The sequence below is a fragment of the Coffea arabica genome, chromosome 6e (genome assembly GCF_036785885.1).
Source record: "Coffea arabica cultivar ET-39 chromosome 6e, Coffea Arabica ET-39 HiFi, whole genome shotgun sequence".
NCBI lineage: Eukaryota > Viridiplantae > Streptophyta > Magnoliopsida > Gentianales > Rubiaceae > Coffea > Coffea arabica.
In genome coordinates this window covers 15,387,222-15,414,461 of record NC_092321.1, presented here as the reverse complement: position 1 = coordinate 15,414,461, position 27,240 = coordinate 15,387,222, and the positions used below count along the sequence as shown (strand labels likewise).

The window sequence follows — 27,240 nt, the reverse complement described above, 5'->3', positions numbered from 1 at the left end:
TTTTTAAACAATACATTTCAAATTATCAAAAAATTTACACACTTCAAAAATTTTTCCTACAACTTCTACAGTAAGTTACAGTAAAGTTTTAGACAAATACCAAAAAAAAGCTTACCCTTTGAACAAACTTTGTCAATTGAGAATTAATGTTTTGGCAAGTTACATGCTATAAAGTATAAACTCCATTGGAAAGGAGGTTGCTTATTTCCCATAACCAATTGAAAATGTTGCAGAAGGGAAAACTACAAAACCATATGGGCAAAGAACCTGATCACTCCTACCTATTAATTCTCAGTTCATCAGACATGAAAACCTTTTGCTTTCTGCATTTTCCATAATAGCAATACAAGAGCAGTAATTATTTCTTGCAAAGAACCATGTAATTAATCTTTAGTAAGAGATCCCATATACTCTTAACAAAGAAAATTACATTCGCATCTGAAAAAAGCAATATATTGCTGTGTACAAGTTCCCTGAACATTTGGTCCAAACTCTTTGCAATATTTGTCATTGCAGTCACTGTCGTAGCAAAAAACGAAAAACCATCCCTTATACCGAGAGCATACTGCTGTGTCTTGGCTTGATGCAGTCCTGGGATGAACTGCAACCAATATTCGCAAATTGGATTACTAAACATCAACCCGAATAACTAGCTAAAGCGATTTTGACGAATATAATTTAATCTTTTTTTATCAAATTTCTCAATTCAAACGAAGCCCGGATAAGCATAAAACACTTATATGCCACGAAAGCCATTATTCTTTACCAATCTTCTTGTTGTCGTGTTTCCAAATCATGAAATTCTAGGGGTTTACAAAAATTAAAGAATCACAGTGGTAGAGATCAGTTATCTACTTATCTTTTCTTATTATCTTTTGTTTTTTTTTTTTTTAAAATTTGTTTGCTAGTGCTAGCTATAAAGTTAGTAGGGGAAGTGAAAAATATGGGTGAGCAAATTCAGTAAATTAAAACCATATAAAATAACCTCTAACATATCAACCTCTAAGCGTGCGAGGATGCTATACTCGTAACATATCAACCTCCAAGTGTAACTTTACAAGTACATGACTATTTGTATATACAAGCTGTTGTTGCTTAATATACATATAGTTTTGTTTTTCTTTCAATTGAAATTGGTACCTTAATTTTCTTTTTTACTACAAGAACTTAATAGGGGAAAGAACCATTTTTTCAATGAGATTGAAAGATGATATATTGCACATGGATTATCAGAGCCTATTCCCAAAATCTTATATCCTATCAGATGTGATAAAAGTACTAAAACTGATAGTACATCAGAAAGGTTGCATGCATGGGATTAAAGATGTTGTATTTGATAAATCAAATGCAATGTAGATTTAACAAAGCAATTTAAATCCAAATAGGCATGACGGAAAAACTATTCACAAAGGGAATGACAAAGCAAATTAAGCCCAGCAAAAGCTATGAATTGATATAAAAAAGAATTATTGTTGAAAGAAGGGTTGGAATTTAGACTTACCACATATGAGAAAAGCCATAAGGAGGATGCAACGGAAGTGTGTTTTTGTCTCTGCCATCTCAAAAGTGCATAAGCTCACCAGAAGATCGTATATATCAGTCCATCTTTTTTCTTTCTTTTACGGTAAATTATGAACACATCGACCATATCCCATTGCTTTATATTACCTTATATATAATTGTAACGCAAATGCTTTAATTAAAGTGGATATAAAAATCTCAATTAGTTAAATTACTATTTAGAATGACTTGCTGTATCTTAAATCCCAAAAATGCGGTTGTTAGTGTACTGGTTTAATTGATTAAATACATATACTATGAGAATTAAATTGTCACCTCCAACTTAAATACGATTTATAAGTACCTAAAATTAATTGCTGATTCATAACTTCAATTTTTTATTTCAAGTTTCTTTTTAATCTTTCCAACTTTTTAAACAATGCAAAAACCATAAGCTTACTTAATTATTTTTTAGCTATATTTTCTCTACAGAAATTGAAAAATTTTTGCAATGGTTGTAACAGTTATACAAGCATGTTTTACATTAAATTGTCTAATGGTTAAACTTAAACACTAACATTGTAACTGATCATATTGTCTCAACCCAGAGATAAAACCATAGTTATTAAACCCGGCCCGGCTCGGCGGTCGAACCGGTCAACCGGCCATTGGGCCGGGCCGAGTCTTAAATTAGATCGTTTAAGCTACTGGACCGTTGACTAGTCAACGGCCCGGCGGTCGGACCGGGCTAACCCGGAAACCCGGCCGGTTTTGTTCACGGATCAGTTTTGGTGGAAAAAATTTATTGCCCTTTGTCAAAGCTCGAACCTTGGACCTCCACCAATCACTAACGCATGCTTACCACTAAGCTGCTCCGAAATTTGTTAATAAAGGGTCTTTATTATAATATATATATATATATATATTTTTTTTCAATTCTATCTTTCTTTTCTCTAAAATAAATTTATTTGAAATCTTTTAATAAAAATTAGTACCCTCCAAACTCTATAATTTATAAAATGAATTTAAAAAATAACACATTACATAATTCATTTCAAAGACAAATATTAATTTAATAATTTTTTACACTTAAAATTCATAAATAAGCTACATTATTACACTAAATATAGATAAAATTTTACACTTGAATTTGGTGTATTACTAAATAACTTTATATTTAATTGATTCTTATATGAATTAATTATTTTATAGCAAATTAAATTAAATGAGCTTTTACTATGGCATTATTTATTACAATTTATATCATATATCTTATATCAAAAATTATGAAATATAATATTTAAATATATTTAGTGACCCACCGGTTCAACCACTCACCCACCGGTTGAACCAGTAACCCGTTGACCCACCCCCTTCGCCGGGTTCCTTCTCGGGTTGGGTTTAATAACTATGGATAAAACGTTTGATGAGATCTAAAAATAGAATCCTTTGTTTTTACAAATAGTTTTTTTTTAACTCTCTATATCTATCCATTCTTTGTGAAGGGATTTCTTTCATCTTTTTATTATATTCTCTAATCCTAGAATACTAGTTCATTATAAGTTGTAAGATTAGACTTATCTTGTAGGACAAAGAACAGTGTTGTGCAAGGTTTTCACCATTTGATAACCAACTTCTAGGACTAGTTCTACAACTTCATTGTGGCAACTTGTAATTTACTTTGCAGGTTCTACAGTCTTGATTTTCCGTATTTATCCACTTCTACTGTGTATAGCTTCAGATGCCAGTTATGCAAGTGGAACGGGAAACGTCTGCGTTACAAGGACTAGTGGTTAATCCACATTACATAAAAAAATGACTATAAGACTGTGTTCGAAATTGAAAGATGTGATGTTTCTTCCCACTACTTTGGACGGCCATGATTTGGCCTCAAAATTTTGTGCGGCTCAGATCACGTCTGATAACTCAATTTTCACGTCAAGTGTGGAGTCCACAAAAATTTGTTCTAAAGTTACGTCGTGTGCAAAGAAAGTTACACCGTGTGCAATTGATGTTACTCACAGTGCAAAATGCACACAACCCGCACAAATGGTTGCACCCGTTTGTGCCCCTTGTCCCTTTTTTATTGTTGCCAATTGAAAATGATGCTGTGTTACCATTGAAACAAAAGGAAAGTACAACAGTAAGATAATAGAATCAAGCACCTAAGTTGTTCTTAATTAGAGCATTTAATCGACATGACTTTCGACAAAAGAAGAATAACAAAGCATTTAATTCAGGACAAACTCCACTTTGTGCTGTGAAACTTTACATCATAAACTTGTATCAATTTTTCACGTTACATCATAAACTTTAATTTTAGACAGTTTACAGTCTAATATCCTAATTTTGAACATTTTACACCATAAATTTTCAAGTTTATCTTATTTAAGTTTAGTCAATGACAACTTTTGTAAAACTAATGGCAAAGAGGATCCAACAGATCAGTGATAATGTGCCGAAAGTAATCAAATGATGCCAAAATATCATGACAAAAAAAAATATACATTATTATTAATTTATATCATCTTTTATTTCGTTAATTTTGCTAACAATATTAGTAATTGAGATCATATAAATACATGATGATGTGCTAAAAATGGTAAAAAAAGTCAAGGGATCGTAGTTGGAATAAAACGACACGCTGTCATTAATTTTTACCACCCTTTATCTCATTAATTTTGCGAACATAATCATTGAATAGATTTAAATAGAATAGACTTCAGAGTTTAGGGTGCAAAATATCCAAAATTAAGAGTTTAAGGTGCAAAGTGTCCAAATTTGAAATTTAGGATACAAAATGAGAAAGTGATATAAGTTTAGAGGCGTAAAGTGAAATTAATCCTTTAATTCATGAATCAAACGCTAAAAACCAGCTTCTCAATTTGCCCCTTCTTGTATCTCTTGCTTTTGGTTGAATGCGTGTATTTTGCTGCATAAGAGCAATGATTCTTCGACTCTTTAATAAGAGATCAGATGTAAAATAACAAGCATAACCACATATGCACACCAAAAAACGAATTTCAAATTCAAATTTGCATTTTGCATTCAGTTTAATTAATTTTTGCTCTGGGCTCAGGGCAGTAGGCTGATCTGCAAAGGGAGTTGAAGCAAATAAAGAGATAGGTGTGGTATTTGCGCCTTCTGCTGATGGAATTGTCAAATGAACTGTGAACTGCAAATTAATTTTTGTGGTGTCAACTCAAAGACTATAGAACAACAATCATACAACTCAATATGAGTGTAACGAACCTAAATGGGATAATAGCCATTCTTGCTTGATGAACTGCTTGTACCTGCGTTTTCTAAGTCATCAAAATGTAAGGATACACACGCAAAATTGTGATCGTAACATAACAAAATGTAAGAAAGGGATAAACTGTTTTTCTTAATGTCTTTTTGGCTACAGAGATTAATAGAGCAAAGACAAAGAAATAATTGGACATGGGATCTGGACTGCAAATTGGCAGACCATTTTTTTTTAACAGATTTAATATCCCAAATGAGTTTGATTTGAAATTAGATGGATGTATCATGTATGTAATTGATCATTAGTCACAATCTTAGTGTATATAGTAATTATTATGGTGCCCTTATCTGTTGTCCTAGTACATAAATTATATGGTATAATTAAAACTAGTCATTGTGGAGGCTTTGTATCTTCAACCAAAACTGAATGCTCCTGATCAAGCCCAAGATCTCTATATGATTTTGAGGAGTCTAATACTTTACTTTTTTTGCAACAAGCTCAAATGGTCATGTTGATTTTTAGGCCTTCAAACGAATCAAATCGGGTTTCGATTTATACAAACTAAACTCAACTTAAATACATCCGACGGAAACTCAAACTCGAGCTCAATATAACAGTTAATGTCAAATTCGAATTTGAACTCAAACTCCAGTTTGAGGCTAAATGGGTTTGAATAAGTGTAAATACCAACTCTAAAAAGCAGAAGAAGAAAAATATTAGGTTGACGAGTCTTAAAACCATCACCTCAATACTAGAGCTCGGCTAGAATATTTAAATGAATTACTCGAGTAAAACCAAAAGAGTGTATTAGTTCATCCTTTTTTTTCATTTAAAGGTTATGAAACTTAGGAGTTATTTTTCTTTATGAAAGCATTTATACAACATTAAATGTACACTTTTTTCTCCATGTAAGATAATAATTTGTTCTCCATGTAAGATAATGTTATTGTTTTATTTTTATTTAGTTCTTTTGGGGGCAAGGAATTGGTTGAGATAGAGTCCGATTAGTCAATTTAAAATCTTTTTTTTTTTGGCCGCCCTACTATATATGTCCTACATTTCTTAGAAGAGAATTCTTAGAAGGGAATTTACAAAAAGACCTTCTTAAAGAAGACTCCATGGGTCAAGAAGGTGAATTAGTCCAAAGAATGAATAGATTGCTATGGTACACCACCTGATGAATAAAGATCACGAACAAAATAAAATGATACAATCCAATATTCCAAAACTAAATTTACTTAAAATGTTGTTAAGCAACTTTTTTTAAAAAAAAACTCAAATTTTAGAGATGTTTATGCAGTTTTGAATAATTTCAAGCGTTAGAATCATATGCACTCCCCATTTTATAGATGCTTATTTTATTATATTTTTTCAAAACTATTTTATACAGACTTGCAATTCCCTGACAATTCAAATTTTTACCAAAAAATAAAAAATTATCAGCAAACATTTTTTTGTTGACTTTTAGTCACATAACTGAAAAGTGACACCAATTCTAGTGACTCAAATGCAAATTCCCAAAACTATTTTTATTTTTTATTTTTTTATTTCTTCATAAATTCCAGATTTCCCACTTATTTTTCGAGCGCTAGACCCTGAGCGCCTTCAAATAGAAATACACTTCACTTCCGTCTGAGAACGTTCCCGGCCAAGCCATAATCCCATTTGCTTCCAAAACCTTCAAAGTCTAATTATTTCTCCGGTAATTATCTCAGTTTGAGTTTCGGGCTAATCGTTTTTTTTTTTGTTTAGTGATCAAATAATGTATACTGTTCTACATGCTTGTAGGGTTAGTTGATGGACTAAAGCTGCTTTAAAATTTCGATTTCCTCATAACTTGGCTTTGCTGCGGAGCTAATAACGCGCGATTAAGATTTTCTCTTGTTTTTTTTCCCTCTTAGGGTTTTGAAAATGTTCAAAAAAAAGGGGAAATTAGTTGAAAATGCTTGGTGTTTAGGTGATGAATGCATGCTTTTTTTTTTTTTAAGTTACAAATTTTGATAAATTTGTTGTGATGTTTGAGTCACTGATGACTTTCTGTTGCTGATTACTTTGGAGGTTTGTTTTTCCATTTTTTTTCCTGCTAAAATGTGCAATTTGGTTTTTTAAATTTTTGAGTGCTGCCACTTTCTGCTATTATGCTTTTTCCCCTTATTCTGATTTTTTTTTTGGGTATAATTTTGACTGAACAAAATGTATTACGGTAATTTAATTGGCTTTTCCCTTGCAAAATATGTGAAAGAGGGCAGACAAGCTCAAAAAATATGTGTTTAGTTAATGGAGCTTTTGTAAGTAAAGTCCCGTCCTTGGTTCGGGAACTTTTTTTGGCCCCCGGGTGATGTCCAGTTATCTGGCTTGTTATTTGAGCTGCTGCAATTGAATTTACCATGTCATCTGATTTTCTGTTTGTATATGTTTTCGAACTAAACCAAGAGAGTGTTTTTCTGTAATTTAATTTGTAATGCAATGACACTTCCGTAACGAATTCCTAACTGGAATAGATGGTCAGGAAGTATATGTATGGTTCTTGAAGCTTTGTGACGGTCGTTTATGGCTTCCGAGATTCCTGTACCGTCAACCGTGGCTTGGAGTTGGGTTATTGAAGCGCTATCCAGATCCAAGCAAGCAGATACGTCCCTTTTAATAGGTGCGAATAAGTTCACCTTGAATTTTTTTCAATCATAATTATTTGCCTTGAATTTTTTTCAATCATAATTATTTGTGTTAGAGCTTTGTTGGCACTTGTGCGATTCAGATATAATTAAAAAGGCTCCAGAGGTTTCTGATGATGAACTGGGGAAGAATTGCAGAGAAGTCGTGTCGCTGAGAATCTTAGAGAGTTTGATTGTTAAGGGGAATCAAAACAAGAACAAGGATGCTGCTACAGTTGGTCAAAAACTTGAATTGGATCCGTCAAACAATTGTGAAGATGTTCTTCGACAAATATCAGAGGTGTCCTGCTTTCTACTTATAATCTGTTTTTTGACTTTTTTAATCTTACTTTTGGAGGCATAGAATGTTGTTACAAACCTTTCTCATTGATGCATACAGATGCCCGAATCTCTAACTTGTGCTTAATTGTATTTAAGATGTCTGCGATGGATCTCACTGCAGTTGCACCAGAGATGTTGAATGGGGATGTTCAGCCCTTTATTGTGCACAAAAGAGCTTCTTTACCCAAGCCTGCTTTGCAAAAGGTGAACCAGCATAGGTTGATCTCTGTAGAACTAAGAAAACTTTTTGTATAGATGTTCTCTGCTCCTTCTTAATCTAGAATTGTCGGGATATTTTGACAAACAGCTTAAGGATGCCATTCTTGAAGGCAGCCATTCTATTCTTTCATCCTTAAAGGAAAGAAGTGGATTAACAGTTACAACTCAGTGTAATGATGATATACCGGTAAATGGTGGCAACTCCAATGTCCTTGCACAGAGACTTGAAGATTGCAGCATAAATAACAGAGTCACTTTGCCATATGGAAACGCTGGTTCTCCCACTCTTGATAACATGGATGACGAATCACCGGAAAACTTGCCTGATACAAATCTTTTACCTGCTAAGAGGAAAACAGCTGCTATGAGAAGTGAAATTGTGGAGATACAAACCGATGGGGACCAAACCACATTGGATGATTGTTGTACTTCCCATGTGCAAGCCACCAAGAAATTTAAGCAGAAAGCCAATTTCACTGAAGACACTGTAGTCCAGAATGCAATAGCTCCAACCACCCATGGACCTTCAACAACTTTATCTGAAGGAGTTGTTAGATATATTGAAAAAGAAGGGTGTAATTCGAAAAAAGAAGTCCAATGTGGGTCTTCCACCCCTCAAAATGTGGATGATGATTTAGAAGGAAATTTTCCTGAGAGTAATTCAATACCAGCTAAGAGGAATAGGACAGCAATTGCTGCTGAAAATTCAGAAGGGAAAACCTTGAAAGACCAAATCCCATTAGGTGATGGTTGTGATATCCGTGGGGAAGTTGTTAAGAAGTTTAAGCAGGATGGGAATTCTATGATGGACGACATTGATGAGGATACTGTAGCTTCACCCGTGCATGGGCTAATGAAATTTTCATCTGAAGGAACTGTCAAACACATTGAAAAAGAAGGTTGCAATTTGGAAACAGAAGTTCAAGTTGGAGGCGTTGAGTCAAATGGATCTCCTCATGGTGATGATGATCAGCATTGTCAATTAAAAAGGATTGCACAGAGTAGTCATGCATTTCATCAAGATCATTTAGTTTGTGATCTGCAGGTTCCTCATGATAATGCTAAAGTGGCTGAATTGCATGCAGAGTTAGATGGCCAAAACAATAGCGTTGATGAAACCAATGGACACGATCAAGGTTTTGAGCTGCAGACAGAAAATGCTACATCTTTGGCCATGGGAGTAATGGAGAAAAATAATAGCCCAGAGAATCCTGTGCAGAATTTTGAGGGTAATTTTCAGCTAAGCTTCGGTGGTTCTGGATCCAAGGATGATATGCAGCACAATCCTGATTTTGATATGACTAGTGACAGTGATGACTATCGTGACGAGAGAATGGATATTGCCTTGAAAAAGGATGCTCTCTTGAGCTCTCAGTGCACATATAGTCAAGATTCCTTTGCAACACAGGCAAAGTATTGTGTGAAGTGTAACAAAGAAGGGCAATTACTGGTTTGTAGCTCCGACACCTGCCAGTTAGCAGTTCATTCCAGCTGCTTGCCTTCTGCTGCCCATTTTGATGGAAATGGAAAATTCTACTGCCCTTTTTGTGCATATTCTCGTGCAATCTCGGAGTACATGCAAGTTAAGAGGAAGGCCTCATTTGCAAGGAAAGACTTAGCTTCCTTTATTGGTGTGCAAACTGTATGTCAACAAAAGAAGGCCACCATGAAATTGGGGAGAGAAAGTCGAAATGAGTTGCAAAAGAATGAAGGTAATAACAGTGAAGACTTTGTGAACAAGGTTTCTGATTCTCACTGTGGGGTTAAAATGGGTAACAAGCATCAATCAGAGCCTCCATTGTCATGTTCTAGTGATCATTCTCATTCTGGAGAAAAGGTGGTGTCTCCAAGTGATGGAATGCCCAATACCTTGGTGAGCGGAAACTTGGAAAGGAAATACATGGAGCCACAGTGCCAATTGCTTGGAGTGCAAGTTGAGCAGCCAGTTGTTGCTCATCCTGTACATGGATCTGATGTTGATTGCAAAGAAGCTCACATGGCTGATAGGAATGAGGGGAATGCTGGAGCCGAAGGCAAGAAAGTTTCAGAAATTCCAGAGTCAGCTTTACCTCAGGAACCTGTCTGTGGACCAATTAGTGAAAGCTCTGAAGAAGACAATGAGAAATCTGTGAGAAGTTACTCCATAAGATTGCGAAGGCCCATCAAGAACTAGTAAGTATTCTTCTTTAATGCACGAGCTTGCTTAAGTTCGCTTTATTGCTGATAGACAACTCTCATCTTTCTTCTTATTTACAGCATCGACTAGTGCTCTCAGTCAGTGCTGAAGCATTATGAGTTTCACTTCCCCTTCCTCGTCCACCTTTTCTCTTGTTCTCCACTGTCTATTTTATTACCAGAATGCTTCATATAGAATATGGATGTCCATTGATTATTATTGACTTGTGTAAGAAATCTGTATATTTGACAGTACTTTTCCAGCGATTCCTCAACTCAGGCGGAAAATTCTCCCATGGACAAAAGCAGAGGAAGAGAAGTTAAAGGTACAAACTACTTCCAGAGTAGTAAAGATGAAAGACATCATGCCAATCTCCCTTTCCCCTCTGGCGTCTACAACTGGGTCTTGTCAGTTCAAAATTGTTTGACATGTTTTAACTTACATGCCTCCTTTGCTTTATTTTCTAATCAAAATATACCTTCTAAGCTTTCCCATTTACTTATCAGAGGATCTTTTACAGCTTATCAAACCTAGTACGTATTTCATCTGGAATTCTCAAAACAATATGAAAAATAGGATGGAATGTGAGACATTCAGAATTAAGAGTAGTAAAAGATCGGCGCTTCCTCAATTTTGGGATTATTGGAAAGCTTCTTCAAGGTTGGATTTTAAAAGTTGGATGAAAGGAAAAATCCTATAAGTAGGTCTTTTCCTTGAAAGGGTCAGACTATGTGGAGATGTTTAAAATAACATCCTCTAAAATTTAAGCTTTTGGATAAATAAGAAAATGTTGAAAATCACCTGTGCATTTCTTTTTCCAGCTTTGCTGAATGGACCTTTGGGCTGGCTACTTATCCAATTTGTTTGTTTGGATGGGATTTTACAATGGAAAATTCTCAAATTATAACATGATTTACAGTGACCATGAATCTACCTGCTACATGATTGAATGATCTTTTCATACTTTTCCTTTTGATCAGTACTTTCTGTCTTTAGTTTCTTGTAAGTCCTGAATCTGAATCTTTGATTATCTTGCTAAAGACAGATGAGCTGTGTTGTGAGCAATCCCCGGGGAACTTGTTATCGCAAACCATGATGTTTTGTTTTTTAATTACCATACTGCTGTATTAGATATTTAAAGTTGAGCCTGAAGACCTGTACTTAACGTGCTATAGCATCTTAACTTAAAAATGGAATTAAATAATCTTTATCCAAGCCACAATGAAAAGTACATTTATTTTTAAGATTTCAAAGGCAGAAATTTTTTTTCCAAGGCTGAAATCATTAATGACATTGGAAAGGTTAAAATTATGAACATGGATCTCTACTGTTACAAAGTAGATTAAGAAGATTTGGCCCATGCTTAAAGACTTTTTCGTTCTACAAACTCTTAGAATATTGCCACGAGCAAATACATCTTGTGGCAATATTCTAAGAGTCAGTGGAAGACCTTTTAACCTTCTATTTAATGTAAGAATGGAATAAAATAGTTCTTGTCCAAGCCAGGATGAAAAGTATGTTGATTTTTGAGATTTGAAAGGCGGAAATCATTAATTATATTGGAAAATGTTAAAATTATCAGCATGGACTGCTGCTGTTATAAAGTTAATTAAGCAGATTTGGCCATGCTTAACCTTGAACTTCCTTCGCTGAATCTGACAATATTGCCACTAGATGTATTTGTTATAAATGTTGCTTTTACTGCTGCAGGAGGGGGTGCAGAGGCTTTCTAGTCCGCACGATCGAAGTATTCCATGGAAGCAGATTTTGGAATTTGGAGGTGATGTTTTCCAGAGAGGTCGCACCACAATCGACCTCAAGGATAAGTGGAGAAATATTTGTAAGGGAGGTCCAAGATGAAAATGATGCATCTTGTTATTCTCGGTAAATTTTTGTGGATATAATCTTTTGAGACTCTGGCTGTGTATGTTCATAGTATCTTGTATCTTGGACCTCTAAACTTTGTTGTTTCCTTTTTTGTATATTTATGGTTCTTGGTCTCATTTTCACTCATCTGAAACGTACCAAGGAAAGTGCATCTGCTACACCTGTTGGTTTTAACAAGTTTTCTATTCCTTGGCCTCTCTTGCGGATCAATAGGATAACACGCCTTCCATCCTGCTTGCTTGGATGATGGAACGTTCGTAAGATAGAATTGAATAACAAAAATGCCCATGTTTATGGATTTAAAGAACCTGTGCAGCTTGGGAATACGATGCCCAGGGGTGTAAACAAATTGTAGCTGCTCGGGCTAAACTCCACTTGAGCTGGACATTCACCTAAGTTTGACCTGAACTTGAGCAAACTGGATTATCTGACATGCTTGAGCTCGGGCTTACATGCGGGTGATGTTCGCAAGTTTGTTGAGGTTAATCACGGATTATATAAACATATTTCTTTTTTATTTTACCTGTTCTTCGTTTGTGTTTGTTTGGTTATATCATATTTCTCTTGAATTGTCAGGGTATATCTCTTCTTTCTGGCTATTAACGGTGATCGACTATCAAGATGTGTGTCAGAACTCAGACTCTTGCTGTTTTCTGTTCCCTTGAGACTCGTATTTTCTTAGGGATCCTTGGCTTGATAACATCGAAACAAGGAATCATGCCCGTGCCCTATTTTATAACCATCACATGCAGAAGCTTAAATATTTTTGTCATTGATGAATTCAATTGTGCCCTATATTTTTCTTTGAACGTGCTAGGTTTAGTCTTGGGCTCCAATTTGCCATGCATAGTATGCATGTGGATATGCATATTCCGCAGGAATGATAAAGGCGACGGGGAAGCCTCGGGTTTCAAGTTGTGAATGTCAGGAAAACATGTGATAATTGGGATCTCTCGTGATTGCCAAAAATATTTAGAGGTGGCTGTCTTCTGACTCTTCTTAATAGCTTTCTTCCAAGTTATTCAATTTCTTTCAATAACACCCCCCTCTTCGTCTCATGGCACTTCTATGAAGACCCGCTTATTTTATGCTATTTTTTAAAATTTATTTTCTATCATTTTCTCTCTTTTAAAAAAGAAAAAAAAGAAGAAAAAACCTTAGTGTATTAGTAGCCCATTTGAGTGCTTCTTCAGGAATGTAAGTTGGTTGTGATGTGCGAAATAATATGTGGCTTGCATTTACCATAGCATTAAACTCAAACCAAAGGGCAAGTGAGGTGATTCTTCCGGTTCAACCGGTCTGATCAATCCCGATCGAATGAGCTCCAAAGTCCAAAACCCCTAAAATATGAAAAAGAAACGAAACAAATAGCCAGTGTAAAAATTCAAGCGGAAGGGCAATACAAAAGTTTTTATCAGCTATACATGGACGCTGGATTAAATCGTCCTAGTTCTCTGGCATGGGAGCATTGAAGTCCATACAAATTTTGTCACAAAGGTTTCAAACCAGGTCTTGAATTTGGTCTTAAAAGAAGTAAAAACAGAGAAAATGCCCTCCTTGTGTGTGTGTGTGTTTTTTTTAACACCCTCTGGCCACGGTCTAAAGGGCTTAAGCCCTCTTCACAGAGGGATTACGGGCATAATAAAGTTGGCTCTTAAGTCATCTCAAACCTCGTATTACATGCATAAATGCTTTATTGAGTTGTAACCAAAGCGTCTATTAAAAATTTTTTGGCAGAATCAGGTTTGATTATTGTTACCTTATGAATCATCTGTAGAAATTTCGTTGTATATATATAATTGTTTTTCCTTTCTTTTCATCTTGAACCACAATGACCAAATGTTTAATTCTTCTAAGTTATTCGACGGTTGCCAGTATGATACTGTAGGAAAATGACAAAAATCTGGTAAAGATTATTCTTGTGAAAAACCTTGGATTCTTTCACTTGAAGCAGTTCATAGTCATACGCACTATTTTTGGCCATAATGACATGCACGAGCCCTCAACAGGACTTTCACATGCAGCATTCTTCACACTTATCATGCATGCAGTACGTGCACCAAGTCTGTAGGACTGATGGATGCAGTGTTTGAATTTTCAGAAATCAAGAATTCAAACAAAACTATGAAACAGTTTCCACCAAAACTGATGGAGAATATACAACCAGAGAATGAGGGATATATCATATATGTGATTGTACGCTGTTCAGTGTATGAAGAGTGTTCACTACTCACAACGTAGCCCCAACGGTCACATGAGCTTCAAAACTTTCTCCAAACGTGATACCATTTAAACCGAACTGCACTGAGACACACTATACATATCCCGCGCCTAGCACTCTCATCATCCATTCTCACTTCAACACTAAGCAAAACCACTCACACTTAGCTTCCCTAGTTGCTTCAAAATCTATAGCATGGATGGTTACCGAAAGACTCCGTTAAAGCCATGGAAGAAAGGCCCTGCAAGAGGAAAAGGAGGGCCTCAGAATGCTATGTGCGAGTATCGAGGAGTTCGACAAAGGACTTGGGGGAAATGGGTGGCGGAAATCAGGGAGCCAAAGAAAAGAACAAGACTGTGGCTGGGGTCTTTTGCCACGGCGGAAGAGGCTGCCATGGCATATGATGAAGCTGCGAGAAGGTTATACGGGCCAGATGCTTACGTCAATCTTCCCCACCTGAGATCAAACTTCAACCCTTTGAACAAATCACAGAAGTTCAAATGGTTCCCTTCGAATAGCCTCGTCTCGATGTTTCCTAGTACCGGTTTGCTAAATCTGAATGCCCAACCTAGTGTACATGTTATTCACCAAAGACTCCAAGAACTCAAGGAAACAGGATTATTATGTCAAACATCTTCAGCAAGCACATCATCTAGCAATCCCAAGAGCGACGTAGAATATGTGGATGATCATCCCCATGTTGAAAGTCTTGAAGGAAAAAATAATGACGAAGTGGAGCACCCTTGGGAAAACAAGTCACTAAACCAAGAAGAAAAGCCTCAGATTGATCTAAATGAATTCCTTCAGCAACTAGGAATACTTAAAAAAGAGGACCAGCCTGATGTAAGTGAAGTACCCTCAAACTTCATTGATAAAGATTTCTCACCAAAAGACGATGACGTATTCACCAACCTTCCTGAAAATATTTTCAACTGGGAAACGCCAAGTGAACTACCTGGAATTGAAGACAATCAGCTAGTGGAAAATAGTAGGTTTCATGTCGACAATGATAATGATGACGATCCCAGTTTTCCTCCATCCATTTGGAACTTCTGAAGTAGCCAGCAGAGGACATATTAGCTCCCAATAGTAAAGACCATCCAAGAATACACTTATACCTATATGTTTATAGCTCCGCAGCAGATCTCCTGAGAAAAGGAAGGTTTGGGACCCCGGGGGAGGGAGGGGGGGGGGTGAAGGCACTTGAGAGAGAGAGATCATGTACTTTTTCGCCAAATACTAGATAAGTGTAATCACAGGAGTAGAAGAGGAGCAAGATATTAGGTGCTAACTAGTGGCAGGCAAGCACGCGATCATATTCCTTGCTATTCAGTAATAGGTTATTAACACTCGAACCCATATCTGTCACATTTTTGTACTCAAAAGAACTTTTCACATTAAATACCCATTTATGCTTCATCTTTGCAGTTGACCATTGGTGGTCCATAAAACCTAGGAAAGCCAAGTAACATAGTCTACAACTGATCCGAGAAATTGAAATCAAAGAATCAAAGAATATCCATAAAGCGTCCAAGCAGCAGCAGATAAGTGTCAAGTTAAATGCGCACGAAAATAAAACAATAATACATGCATCGGTGCCCAACATTTATGATTCAGTAAAAGGAAGAAATATAAACATCAGCCAAAACATACCTATGGGATACTTGACTTTCTCACAAAATTATGCAAGTTTTCAAGTAACCCTAAAGGACATGAAAGTTACACTCCAAAGGTTTAACCACATTCATAATTCATTACCACAGACTCGCACAATATTTATCATTAAAATAGCTTGATTGAATTCTCGAGGATCTGATGCCGTTGAACTATCACTCTGTGATGGTGATAGTCTCATGCTCTAATACTAGGAAGACAAGAATCATAACTGATCAACATACACAAAGAGAAGGCGTACAACCAGCCAATATGACAAAAGAAGAGATTCATCATAAATTCCTTTAATAAAGTTACTTTTGCTTTCTGCTGATTGTTAAATTAATCTCAAGTCATAGCTGATCTGCAGCAAGCCACCATGTGATTTTCTTACAAAGTATTATGGCATTAATGCCGCCTATAAATATGGAACTATATTTCTCACATCAACCAAGGGAAATTCTCATGGAACTTTTTCACTTATTCATTTCCGTACTCTGAAGCACTTAAATATTCACCATGTTCTTCAAAGTATTCAATCATCCGCTTCAAAAATTTGTCACTACTTACTGTTTCAGTGTCACAGACGAGACAACATTGTCTCCTTGCCCGTGTCACCGCAACATTCATTCTTCGCCGGTCACTTAGAAATCCCACCTAAAAAAAGTTCTCTACATTATAATCTTTTTGCAAATTGAAATACTGGCCGCTCAAATGGCAAGGGCAAACAAGATGATGAAGATAACAAGACTACCTCTTTCTTTGAGTTTGACCGAACCATTGAAATGATGATGGCTTCTTTTTCTCGACCCTGGAAGCCATCAACAGTAGAGATCTCCATATCTTTTAGTTTGTCGTGATTGCATTTCAACATCTTCAAGAAGACAACCTGTGAAAAGAAGCAAGACCATTAGGACCATATACAATGGAATCATATCAGCCTTAAGTCATCAGGAACTGTATCTTATGGAACATAAGTAATACCTGTGCTGCATAAGGTGTAATAATACCAATATCTGAAGCTTGAACCCCACTCTGAACAAGTCTTCTTGCATGGGCTATGGAAATCTCAGCTTCACCCTCATTTAATGTGCTATCTTCCTCATCCTTCTTTTCTTCCATGTCACAACTGTATCACAGTGCATTAAAATTTCTAAACATTAAAAACCAGCAATATAACTAATTCCAGAGCTATGGAACTGGAAGCGAAAGCTTTGCATGAGAAAAATATTAGCAACTCTGTCAAAACTTCTTAGAACTTGCTTGTCCCTGTATGGTAGTGGAGTGAACTTTGTTGTTCTTCCTTGATCACTTTTCGGAGCCCAACATTAATTTGTATAACACTTAAAAGTAAATAAAACTTTGTGAAAAGGGTGCACCAGGATGCTTAATCCTTAAGCAGGATACAATTTGGGGCTTTTAGTTATGAAGGGCATTTGTACTGGCTTGTGTACAAAATGTACATTTTTCTTTGGGTAAAATGAAGAGACAAATGATACTCCTACACTTTTCAGCTTCTACATCTATGAAGAAACTAAAACTCAATAAAAGTCGTTTTTGGACCATCTTCTTAGCAATTATTACAAAAATTCCATGAAACATGCAACCTAACAGATAGCACCAATAGCACCATACCCAGCTATGTCTATGATAAGAAGGGTTGACTCGGTTGTAGGTGTCTTATTCACACTATCAAGATCATATAGCATATGTGCAGCAACGCTTGGGTGGGCTTTAATCTGTAATAAAGAAGAAAACAACATCAGCATAATGGATCACTTTTTGTCAACTTTTCCATAAGCAAGCATCGCCTTATAGGAAAACAATTGCATTACTAATGCACCAGATATAATTTCAGCACCTTACTGTCATAAAGCTCTTGAGATGACCAGTTCATAATAAGTTCATGCATGCGGTACTGGACAGTGAGCATGGACATGACTTCATTTCCATATAATCCAGCAAGTCGTTCAAAAAGTGTTCTCCCTAGTCCTTTCTTCTCGGCATCGACACTTTGAATGGTTGGAGGAAGCTGGAGATGATCACCTGCAAGAATACACCTTGACCCCTGCAATATCAAAAATTGTTCTCAGAGCTGCCTGCCACAAGTAGTCCATCATATTGAATCCCTATTTTTTCATGATGTAAAACAATTATTTCGTACATAATGTAATATAGAAAAGCAAATTAACCAAAACACACCAACCACCAAAGCCACAATACCCACCAAAGAAAAAGAAAAAGATGGGGCACACAGAGAAGAAAAGCAAAACAGTTGATAGCTGCAACATGTCTCTATAATATATGAAAAAAGCACATCACAAAGAAATATCACCTTTGCATGGCTGGATCTGAGCCAATTGAGCAAAACTTAGTACATCTAAAACCACTGCACTCTAGTCTGTGACCTCAAAAGCCAAAAAAATCATAACATTGATGCAAGCAGGACTACAAAAAGTAAGGCTTTGACAACAGACTCACTTCAACTCAAAGACTTCCTAAAGCTTCTGAGCTGCCTCCATCAAAAGATCCCCCATTGACCCAGTTTCAAGTATGTGAAAAGAACATAGCTGAAATGCACTTCCCACATTCCCTAATTACATTCCCTAATTATAGCTTTAACTACATGCTGGCCTTTGGATCTCTCTTTCCGCATAGTAACATCAGGGACATTTTCTTCCCACATGCAAAGGTTATTCCTTTTAGAAAAACAAAGTCATCACCTACCAGTGCAGCATCTCAGTCCAGCTTATTTTAATTGTCAAATGTAATTATTTTCTTCTTGCATCTGACATAAATTGCACATGTTGGTTACTTTCAAGAATAATCAGAATCCCTTCTGAGAACAAGTCAAATCAAGACATCATTATTTCCCTCTAAATCTTCTTGGGTCAATTACAGGCATTCACCACCACTATGATCTGCTTATATTCTAACTTTCTATATCAACCATCCTAAACTCAAGACCTCATGAAGAACTGTAAATAAATCTCCATATACAGATGCAAGGAAATTTAGGATTTTTTTTCATTTTTCAAAATTCATATAACGTATAGCTATACTTGCTTCAGTCTTGTCCTTAGATAATCCTTCTGAGTGCTTATAACAGCAAAAGCAATGAACCTTAATAAAGTAAATCGAACAATACTACTAATTAGGACTTCATCAGTAAAAACAACAGAGACATGGAAAAAAAATACAGACATGAAAAGACAGCTTCCTGTCTAAGTTTACCACAACAAATATGCAGTTTAAATACATAAGCTTGTGGACATGCAATTCGCGTTTTGTGTCCATTTTCTAAAATTACCTTCAGCAAAGCAATCCAACACGCTATTTCAAGTGCCTGAGCAGCTTCATCAATGATAACCAAATCAAATGAAGTACCATCCAATTTTTTAGACAATGAGCCAGTCAAGGTCGTCAACACCACATCAGCATTTTTAATTACATCTGTCACAGCAAGCTGCTGCCTTTTGCGTTCTTCTTTCGAAAGAGCCTTGAGCTCCCTCTTAATATCCCTTTTTGTGTTTCTATCCTTGGCTTTTAACAGTTTCCCATTCAGGGCCTATAGAATTCCATATTCGAGAAAGAATTAAAAAGTAGATAAATGAAGGAAGAAGAGGAAAACAATGAACAGAAAATCCAAAATGTAAAAATCATATGCATAATCAAATTACAAATGACTATATCAAGAATACATCTTTTCATGATAAAACTTGACGAAGAACAAAAAGATATCTTCGTACCAAAAGGTTTCAAATTCACTTGAATTTGCAAAGATGCCTTAGTATTGTAAATAGATACAGCGAGGAACAAACTGTCGCACAACCATCAACATCACAAAAACACTAAAAGGAAAAATTCAATGACTGAGAACCCATCAGAGCTGCAAGTGTACAGCTGGAATATAAAAATTTGTAAATTTGCAATCTGATTGATTTTTTCCCAATAAGAACAACTTTATAAGAAATGCGAAATTCATATTAAACTCAATCAGCAATTTCGCTTTACTGACCCTCCAAGCAAACAGCATCGCTGTAGCTATTGAGGCATATGAATTCAGCTTACAAGGGGTGGTATGGGATCTGGAGTCTGGGAACACTTAAACCATTTGATCAAGTTTGGTACCATTAAGTTCAGTTTTGCTACAACACCAGCAGCTCCAGATTAGTTGTCCTCCATTTCCAAATGTGATTTCTATGCCATGTATGGCCATGCCTAAGGGGCTAGTGCAGCTTTACTTTGCTTTCTACAGCTAGATTCCCAATGTTCAACCAAAAATCACACTCCAAGATACTGGATGAGCCCAATTTCAAGCATAGAAAAGATCAACCTCTTAGCAACTTTGAAATGGTTCCCATCAATGCAATCTCTTTTATCAGGGGTGGAATAAGTTAACTGGCAACTATCATAATTAGAACATCTTACCTTCATCTCCTTGCGGATGTCATTTGCAAGAGCACTATTATCCCCACGAAGAACCTGCATGTAAACATTGAATCAGAACTAGGAGTAGGACCATCCTACACTATATATTGCAAACCAATGAGAATTAGTATTGGTAAGCCTCAATAGAAGGAAAATGTCAACATCAATCCTAGAGTGATTATAATTACAAACCGCAAGCAAAAGTAAACAAAGAAAACCTCCGCAAATTCTTGTTGAAAGATTAGTGTATAAATCAGTCATATTGCAGAAAGAGTGACTGATTAATGATAATTTTGACCCACCAACTGAGAGTACATAAAAAAAAAAAAAAAAAAAAAAAATCCTTCCTCTCTATTATCTACATAAGATGAAGTGGTAATGAACATGGTACTATAGCTGGTGAAAGATCCAACAAGTATCAATGCCCTAAAGCCACAACCATGGCTCCACATGCTTGGCCATTGAAAGAACATTTAGCAATAAGAACATGCTTGGCCCATTGGAAAGAAAATTTAGCACTAAGAACATGCTTGGCCCATTAAAAGGAACATTTAGCACAAAGTGTGGGGTGTGTTAAAGTTTACTAATCAGTAAATTGTCTTTTTCTCCATCTTAAGTTATTAGATGAAGTAGTAATTCATGGAGATGCTTAGCAGTATAAGATCAAATTTTTTTTTAAACAATAGTAAGCTACATGGAAAATGCAACATCTAGAGACAATAACAACTAAAGAAGCAGCAACAAAAAAAATTACAAATGCTTCAAATCTATGGTAACTGCATGTTCTCATAACCAGAACCTTTAACCTACAGGAGAATCAACTAAAGATGTCCCATGGTCCACCAATTGTCCGGGAACACAAAGGTAAAGGTACCTGTGCGTCTAGAGCACTCTCTAATACTTGTGGAAGTAAACGTGCAGGGTGCCCAAATCTTACCAACTTTACCCTGATCAACAGATGGAAGTAGAGAGTTATTTTGTTGGTTTGATAAAACTTACAAAAAATAAATAAATAAATGAACAGATAAATGAATTTTCTGGAATGTTAAACCAATACAACAAGTTTCAACTTGATTATGCAATAAGGGTAAAGTGCATAACAAGAAACTTAAGATGGGAAAAAGACTTTCAGATGTCCTCCTCGAGGGGAGAAAGGAGTGGATGAAATATCCTGAACATATTTAACTATACAACAATTCAACTTCCATGTGCAATCATCTTACTTTCCCAACCCTGTTTATGTCCTCCCCTTTGACCAAGCACGTAAAGATGGATTAACTATACATCTGTAAAGGTATCATAGAGTACGCTTCTACTTGTGATTTTCACGAAACTATACCTTAGTTACCATCATTCAAGCACTTTGAAATTAAAAATCTATGAGACTACTCATAATCATGAAAGGCGTTTTGCAAAATTTGGTAACTAGCAATCTTTAACTCCTGATAGTGGACAACAGATTGTTAGACATATATAGAAAGATAAACAAGTAACTTCTCACTTTACAGAAGGCTACCTAAACAATAAAATTGAAAATTAAACTTTTTTCTGTATTGAAAAGTTACTTTATCTTATTCACAGAGCGTCTAATGATCTATATATATGTGTGTGTGGGTGTGTGTAAAACATTCTTAGTTGAAAGTATAGCAAACCAATTTGGACCGGTTTACTTGAAGATGGAAGTACATTTACAGAAACAAAGTATCATCTACAATATATCTCCCTCACAAGGGACCAGTTCGTATATGGAGCACAAAAAGGTACCTATGAGGGACTAGTCGCTCAACAATGTTATCCACAGCAATGTTTGAAGCAGCACAAGCAAGAATCTTTGATCCACGTTTCACTTCTTGTAAGATAATTTCCACCACTGTAGTAGTTTTCCCTGTACCAGGAGGTCCATGCAACAAGAAAAGGTCCTTGGATGAAAGAGCCTTTGAAATGGCAGCTTTCTTAGAAGAGGGGAAAAGGAGAGAGGAACACACTTCAGTCTGTAGATGACACAAATTATAATAACAAGAGTAACCGAGGCTCCCATGTCCACTGTCTAGGGATACATGCCTCAACATATATTAAGATTATAATGGGGCAGAATATGTTAATCCTCCAGTTGCATGTATCAGAAAGACAAAAAAGTGATCAAAGAACTAAATGCAACTTCATGTGCTACAGATACAGATATGGATACAAACAAATGTGGAAAGCTGAGCAAGAGTTCTCAGCAAATTATTCAACAAGAAAGGTTGGTTCGAGTCTGGTCTCAAGTATAGTGCTTGTAGAAGTGTTTAGAGAAATTTTAGAAGCACTTCTTTTATTATTTAATTGGTCAAAAGCAGTCCATGGTCAAGCTCAAAGTTGCAATCTTTTAGCTTACATGGCACTACATCAAGAAGCACCAACCTTTCTTATTACTAAAACCTTCTTGACAAGCACTCAAGTTCTGAAGGTAATGAGCATGGTACAATGCCCATTTCCCCTGGATGCAGCAAAATATTCCCAATTTGTGCATCTAAAACCAAAACAGACAATTACTCTCCATGAACAGCTTTGTACATTCCTAGAAATACAATTTACAGATAGCTAATAACTCAATCCAAAAGTCCTAACTGTATAAAGCAGATTCTACAGCAGCAAAAACATATTTGATCAACTTCATGACAGAAACATGGCATATAATCCAAAACCCAATTTGGACAAACAATTTTCCCAAATCTAACTATGAGATCAATTTTCTATTGTGCAAGAACAAGCACATATATTGATTCATATCCAAAAAATAATCTTCCACGACCATCTCTCAGTCTATCACCCTCATATGTAGATCTCGACAATTGTCAAATAGACATTCACAGGACAAAGAAGACAGAAAAATATAAACCTCCTTGAGCGGATATATACTAAATTGACACTAGAAAACAAGAAACTCTAAGCTTGCTTCTGAAGCTTAGTAACCATGATCTACCATTGCAATCAAGTTCAAAGAAAGGTTGTAAGCAATGCTTAGTTGCTGTTTAAGGTCCATCTCTGCCTCTCACCCAAAGCACATCAAAAGCAATGGAAACAGGAACCAGAAGATGCCAAGATTTAAAATCCACTATTACTACATGAAATCACTAGAAACATATTGCTGGTGTTGGTGGTTTAGAAAACTTTCATTTCAAATGTCAAAAAGCATTTGAAAAGAAAGAGATTCCTATTGTGATTTATTAACATTGACAGCTTACAAACAGCCAAAATCCCCTGTTTGACACTAATCTCTACAAGCTATAAGAGATTTCGAGTTTCTTCTACAGTCAGACACAGGGAAGGGCGGAAGAAAATGAAAAAGCATCAGCTTAAGCGACATTCGTTTAGCAAAGTTTGGGCTGAATCATTGCAAGGTAGCATTGAAGACTAAAAGATAATACCCTGATATAGTAGCTAGGCAACGAAACAAACACTAGCTGTATAAGATGCTCCAGAAACTTTAACAGGAAAAAGTAAATCAAACATATTATCGTAGTGGAATACAAAACAGACAACATTTTTGGCTAGAAGCAACAGGGCTGATGCAGAAATACGCTTCCATGAATTCAATTTCCTTGAAACTTCAGGAGTTTCTGAGGACTACTGTGACCAGAATAGAACAAGTAAAAACAATATGTCTAACTTAAAAACGTAAAGCATCCAAATGGAAGAAGTGCACGAATGTCCAACTAATAAAAGAAAGTTATCTTCTTAACCTGAGAATGATCAAGGTTAGCATTATAAGGGGTGATTTTGGCATCCTTTTTTGCTATCATAGGTGGCCTCTCTCCAAACAATACAGGAACCAAGTCAGCAGCAGGGCCCTTTTGCACTCCTTTACTCAATTGTACTAATGTGTCTTTCATCCGCCGATATGTAACCTACCAAAATCCGTAACTGCACTTGTAAAGAACTCCCTAATTTGAGGAATAAGTATGTAACCTGTTCCTCATTCGGGTAACTTGAGATAGCATAATTCTGATGACTTATCATTGACAGTTCATCAAGGTAAAAACCTCAGAAAACATGCTTATATAGCAGTCTCAACATTCAAAATCCTTAAATTTATTATCAAATTGACTTGAAATCTAAAAGCTTAATCTCAAGCAGAATAATGAAAACTCATAACAAATATACAAGATAGAAAGAATAAAAGAATCAGAGTTCTGTCACTGTGATTTTTTTGCAGCATCATTGGAAAGGAAAAGGGGAAAGTGTAATTGAAATTTTTAAGAAGATTTTCTATTTCTTTTTTTTTTTTTAATTCTTAAAGTCTATGAAAAAAAATCATTATTGAGTGCACCTCATTTGCCACTTTCTCTAAGCGTAGAGGACTATTTAAACCATCTTCAGGTATGTCATCAAAAGCCACCGTAATAGATGAATCCTGATCAGATCAAAATCATCATCAAAAGCGAATAGTGCCACTAATTAAAGAAACTACTACACGTCAAGTGCACAGCCAGAAATTAGACAAGTTCCACATCTAAAGTACCTTAAGTCTGTAAACAACACCCTGTCCAAGGGAAGGAGAGCCGGGGTCAGCCTTGTTTGGCTTCAAAATCACAACATCATGGGGGCCAAACTGCAAGGTGAAGTAATTGTCACCAACTGAAGAACAGATTTTAAAAAATCAAGAGAAATCAAAACTTTGAGCATGAAAGAAATTTGTTTGCTACATCACTGTGAGTCATCCAAAGAACCATTTCAATACCATATCAATTTGTAGCATACCAGAAGGCGCGTAATCAATGTAAATTCTAAAAAATTCCAAAGTTAAATGGAACAGAAGCGCTCAGGAAGATAGAATAGTGTACTGGCTGTCTATATGACACACAAGCAAATAAAAAACCAATATCCAGAACTAGTATGACCTCCTCAAGCATGTACAAAACTAGTTATTTTCGATTTTTTGTTCTAGTTCAAAGCACATATTTTCATAGAAAACAGAAAAACACATACAGCAGTAACTAGCATGCAAGAAAATCAATGACATAATCAATTTGAGAAGGTTAACCACATGTTTCTTCCACCTTAAATTTAGCAGGTTCGCTTGCATAGTGCAAATGAAGAAGGCAAGAATTGCTTTATATCCCACAATATATCATTATAAGAAAGATTCCATATACAATGACTCACTTTGTGAGCAGGAAGAACATCCCCTTTATTGGACTGCAACTCCAGAAGAGCCTTGCCCATTAGCCCTGTCTACAATTAAATGCAACATTCATACCATGTTTTATAGCACAAAATCCTGTCTTACTCAACACATGATCTTCACCGCATGGGGAAAAAAGTAGTACCTGAACATCTACGCACTTCAAATTAAGAATAGTGGATCCCTTCTTCTGAGAAGTCTCCAAATTCCTTGTTGCACCAGAGCTCATTGATGCAGATATCTCAGCTTCCTTAAACAATAACATATGCATCACTGTAAATAAAGTGAACATGCTGCATTCTAACCATTCCAGAAGGTTACAGTCGGATCCAGATATATTTGAAAAATAATAGCAAATATATGCATTTACATGTGGAATGCGCGTCTCATAAGAAATACACAACATCCTAATTGCATGTAAGAGAACATCGTAATTGCATGTTACAGGATTAGAGAAACTAAGTCTTGGACTGAACAATACAGATAAACAATCAGAACTAGCCTATACTGGAGACAACGGTTACTTTCTAGCGTTAACATGCATTGTCATTATCGGGATTTTGAATAAGACGACCTTTATCGTTTAAATTTTTTAATTTTGAATTTATCAAAAAAGTATGGCAGTACATTCATTTAGAATTTCTACCCTGATTATCTGCAAATAAAGTACATCCTCAATCATAAAAACAAAAAAAACAAAAAAGTAAACCTCTTTTTGTACCTTTTACCCACAAAGAGAGCTTAGGCTAGAAAAATCAAGTTGCTTTGATCGTGTTTGAGGCCTATTAGCCACACTCTGCCTATATCAACGTTTAATAAAGACAGTTAAGAGTACAGTAGGAAGCCTATCAGACAATATAGTTCAATTCATCAACATTTCCTAATTGTTTTCAACAATAAGGACAAAAGGGAATTCTTTAATTGTTTCAATAGCTAATCCAGTGCATACTTCAACTATTGTTTCAGCGTTCAATCGCAACCAAATGCTAAAAATGAACCCCCCCCCCTCCCCCCCGGGGCGCCCTCCAAACAACACAAAAAAAATCTTGCAATAAAACTACAATCAAATAGAACCAAATCAAATGATCCAAAAAAAGGAAAAAACTTTGAAGCCAAAAATGGGATTCCGGAAGGACTGAAGCTAAAAAAAGATGGTCACTGAAACCTTTTCCATATCGATTAAAGGGGTCATAATGGAGACGAATTGCTCCAGAGTTATATTAGCAGCAGCTTTCTTCTTCTCATTATTGCTCTTTTCTCCTCCTCCTCTTCCTACTTTCTCCATTGATTTGATTACTGCTTTTCCCACTCTTCTCCAAAGGACGTAACGACGTTCTCTGGGTTTTAGCAGGCTTTTGGATTTCTTTCTCTTTTTTTTTTTTGAAGGATTTCTTTCTTTTTTCGAAACTTTTTTTCTTTTGCTTGATTTTGCCACTTCGGTGAGACCAAAGTGCCCCTCGAAATCGAATAGAGCAAGGTGGGGTAGGACTTAGCCACTTAGGACTAGGAGATTGTGTTTTGTGGCAAGAAAGAATCCAAATCTATTTGGAAAATTTTTCTATAATATATTGTATCACTTTTTTTAATATAATATAATACACGTGAAGCAAAAGCACAATTAAAAATATTAAATATTAGTTAAAAACGCGCTTGTGATGCAATAGATTTGCTTCTTCAAATAACTCTTAACTCATGATTTTCTAATGTAGAGAAGATTATGACAAAGAATTAATTTTTGCCCTTATT

The 27,240-nt window shown here is 35.9% G+C and overlaps 3 protein-coding genes across 7 annotated transcripts; 2 read left to right on the top strand and 1 right to left on the bottom strand.

Annotated features, from left to right (window-relative positions):
• The first annotated feature begins 6,316 nt into the window (after positions 1-6,316).
• On the top strand, positions 6,317-12,151 carry LOC113707746 (uncharacterized). 3 transcript variants are annotated; one of them, XM_027230054.2, is made up of 7 exons: positions 6,317-6,452; positions 7,252-7,397; positions 7,506-7,702; positions 7,840-7,947; positions 8,051-10,134; positions 10,391-10,463; positions 11,849-12,151. In XM_027230054.2, the coding sequence occupies exons 2-7, from the start codon at positions 7,301-7,303 to the stop codon at positions 11,996-11,998; spliced, it is 2,709 nt and encodes a 902-aa protein (XP_027085855.1). In that variant the 5' UTR covers positions 6,317-6,452; positions 7,252-7,300; the 3' UTR covers positions 11,999-12,151. The 3 variants fall into 3 exon arrangements, with proteins under 3 accessions (XP_027085855.1, XP_027085851.1, XP_027085852.1); XM_027230050.2 differs by having other exon boundaries at positions 7,479-7,702; XM_027230051.2 differs by having other exon boundaries at positions 6,318-6,452; positions 7,260-7,397; positions 7,479-7,702.
• A 2,290-nt stretch (positions 12,152-14,441) lies between these two features.
• On the top strand, positions 14,442-15,393 carry LOC140009544 (dehydration-responsive element-binding protein 2F-like). The gene has a single exon (XM_072055428.1). It carries the CDS (start codon positions 14,442-14,444, stop codon positions 15,300-15,302), a length of 861 nt encoding a protein of 286 aa, XP_071911529.1. The 3' UTR covers positions 15,303-15,393.
• Positions 15,394-16,173: 780 nt separating this feature from the next.
• Positions 16,174-26,944, bottom strand: LOC113708940 (uncharacterized). Of its 3 annotated transcripts, none has more exons than XM_027231671.2 (15): positions 26,660-26,944; positions 25,640-25,744; positions 25,476-25,544; positions 24,832-24,921; positions 24,640-24,723; positions 24,053-24,217; positions 22,095-22,282; positions 21,205-21,277; positions 20,331-20,384; positions 19,210-19,467; positions 17,761-17,967; positions 17,535-17,638; positions 16,884-17,028; positions 16,654-16,788; positions 16,174-16,556 (listed from the first exon to the last, which is right to left on the bottom strand). In XM_027231671.2, the coding sequence occupies exons 1-15, from the start codon at positions 26,777-26,779 to the stop codon at positions 16,380-16,382; spliced, it is 1,974 nt and encodes a 657-aa protein (XP_027087472.1). In that variant the 5' UTR covers positions 26,780-26,944; the 3' UTR covers positions 16,174-16,379. The 3 variants fall into 3 exon arrangements, with proteins under 3 accessions (XP_027087472.1, XP_027087473.1, XP_071911528.1); XM_027231672.2 differs by having other exon boundaries at positions 25,640-25,740; positions 26,660-26,788; XM_072055427.1 differs by lacking the exon at positions 26,660-26,944 and having other exon boundaries at positions 25,476-25,540.
• Between the last annotated feature and the right edge of the window lie 296 nt (positions 26,945-27,240).

Coding starts and splice junctions, on each gene's coding strand:
- LOC113708940 (XM_027231671.2), bottom strand. CDS start 26,779: ATGGAGAAAGTAGGAAGAGGAGGAGGAGAAAAGAGCAATAATGAGAAG. Junction 24,922..25,475: donor ATGTTCTTCCTGCTCACAAA/GTGAGTCATTGT, acceptor TTCACCTTGCAG/TTTGGCCCCCATGATGTTGT. Junction 20,385..21,204: donor AGAGTGCTCTAGACGCACAG/GTACCTTTACCT, acceptor GTTTACATGCAG/GTTCTTCGTGGGGATAATAG.
- LOC140009544 (XM_072055428.1), top strand. CDS start 14,442: ATGGATGGTTACCGAAAGACTCCGTTAAAGCCATGGAAGAAAGGCCCT.
- LOC113707746 (XM_027230050.2), top strand. CDS start 7,301: ATGGCTTCCGAGATTCCTGTACCGTCAACCGTGGCTTGGAGTTGGGTT. Junction 7,398..7,478: donor AGATACGTCCCTTTTAATAG/GTGCGAATAAGT, acceptor TATTTGTGTTAG/AGCTTTGTTGGCACTTGTGC. Junction 7,703..7,839: donor TTCTTCGACAAATATCAGAG/GTGTCCTGCTTT, acceptor ATTGTATTTAAG/ATGTCTGCGATGGATCTCAC.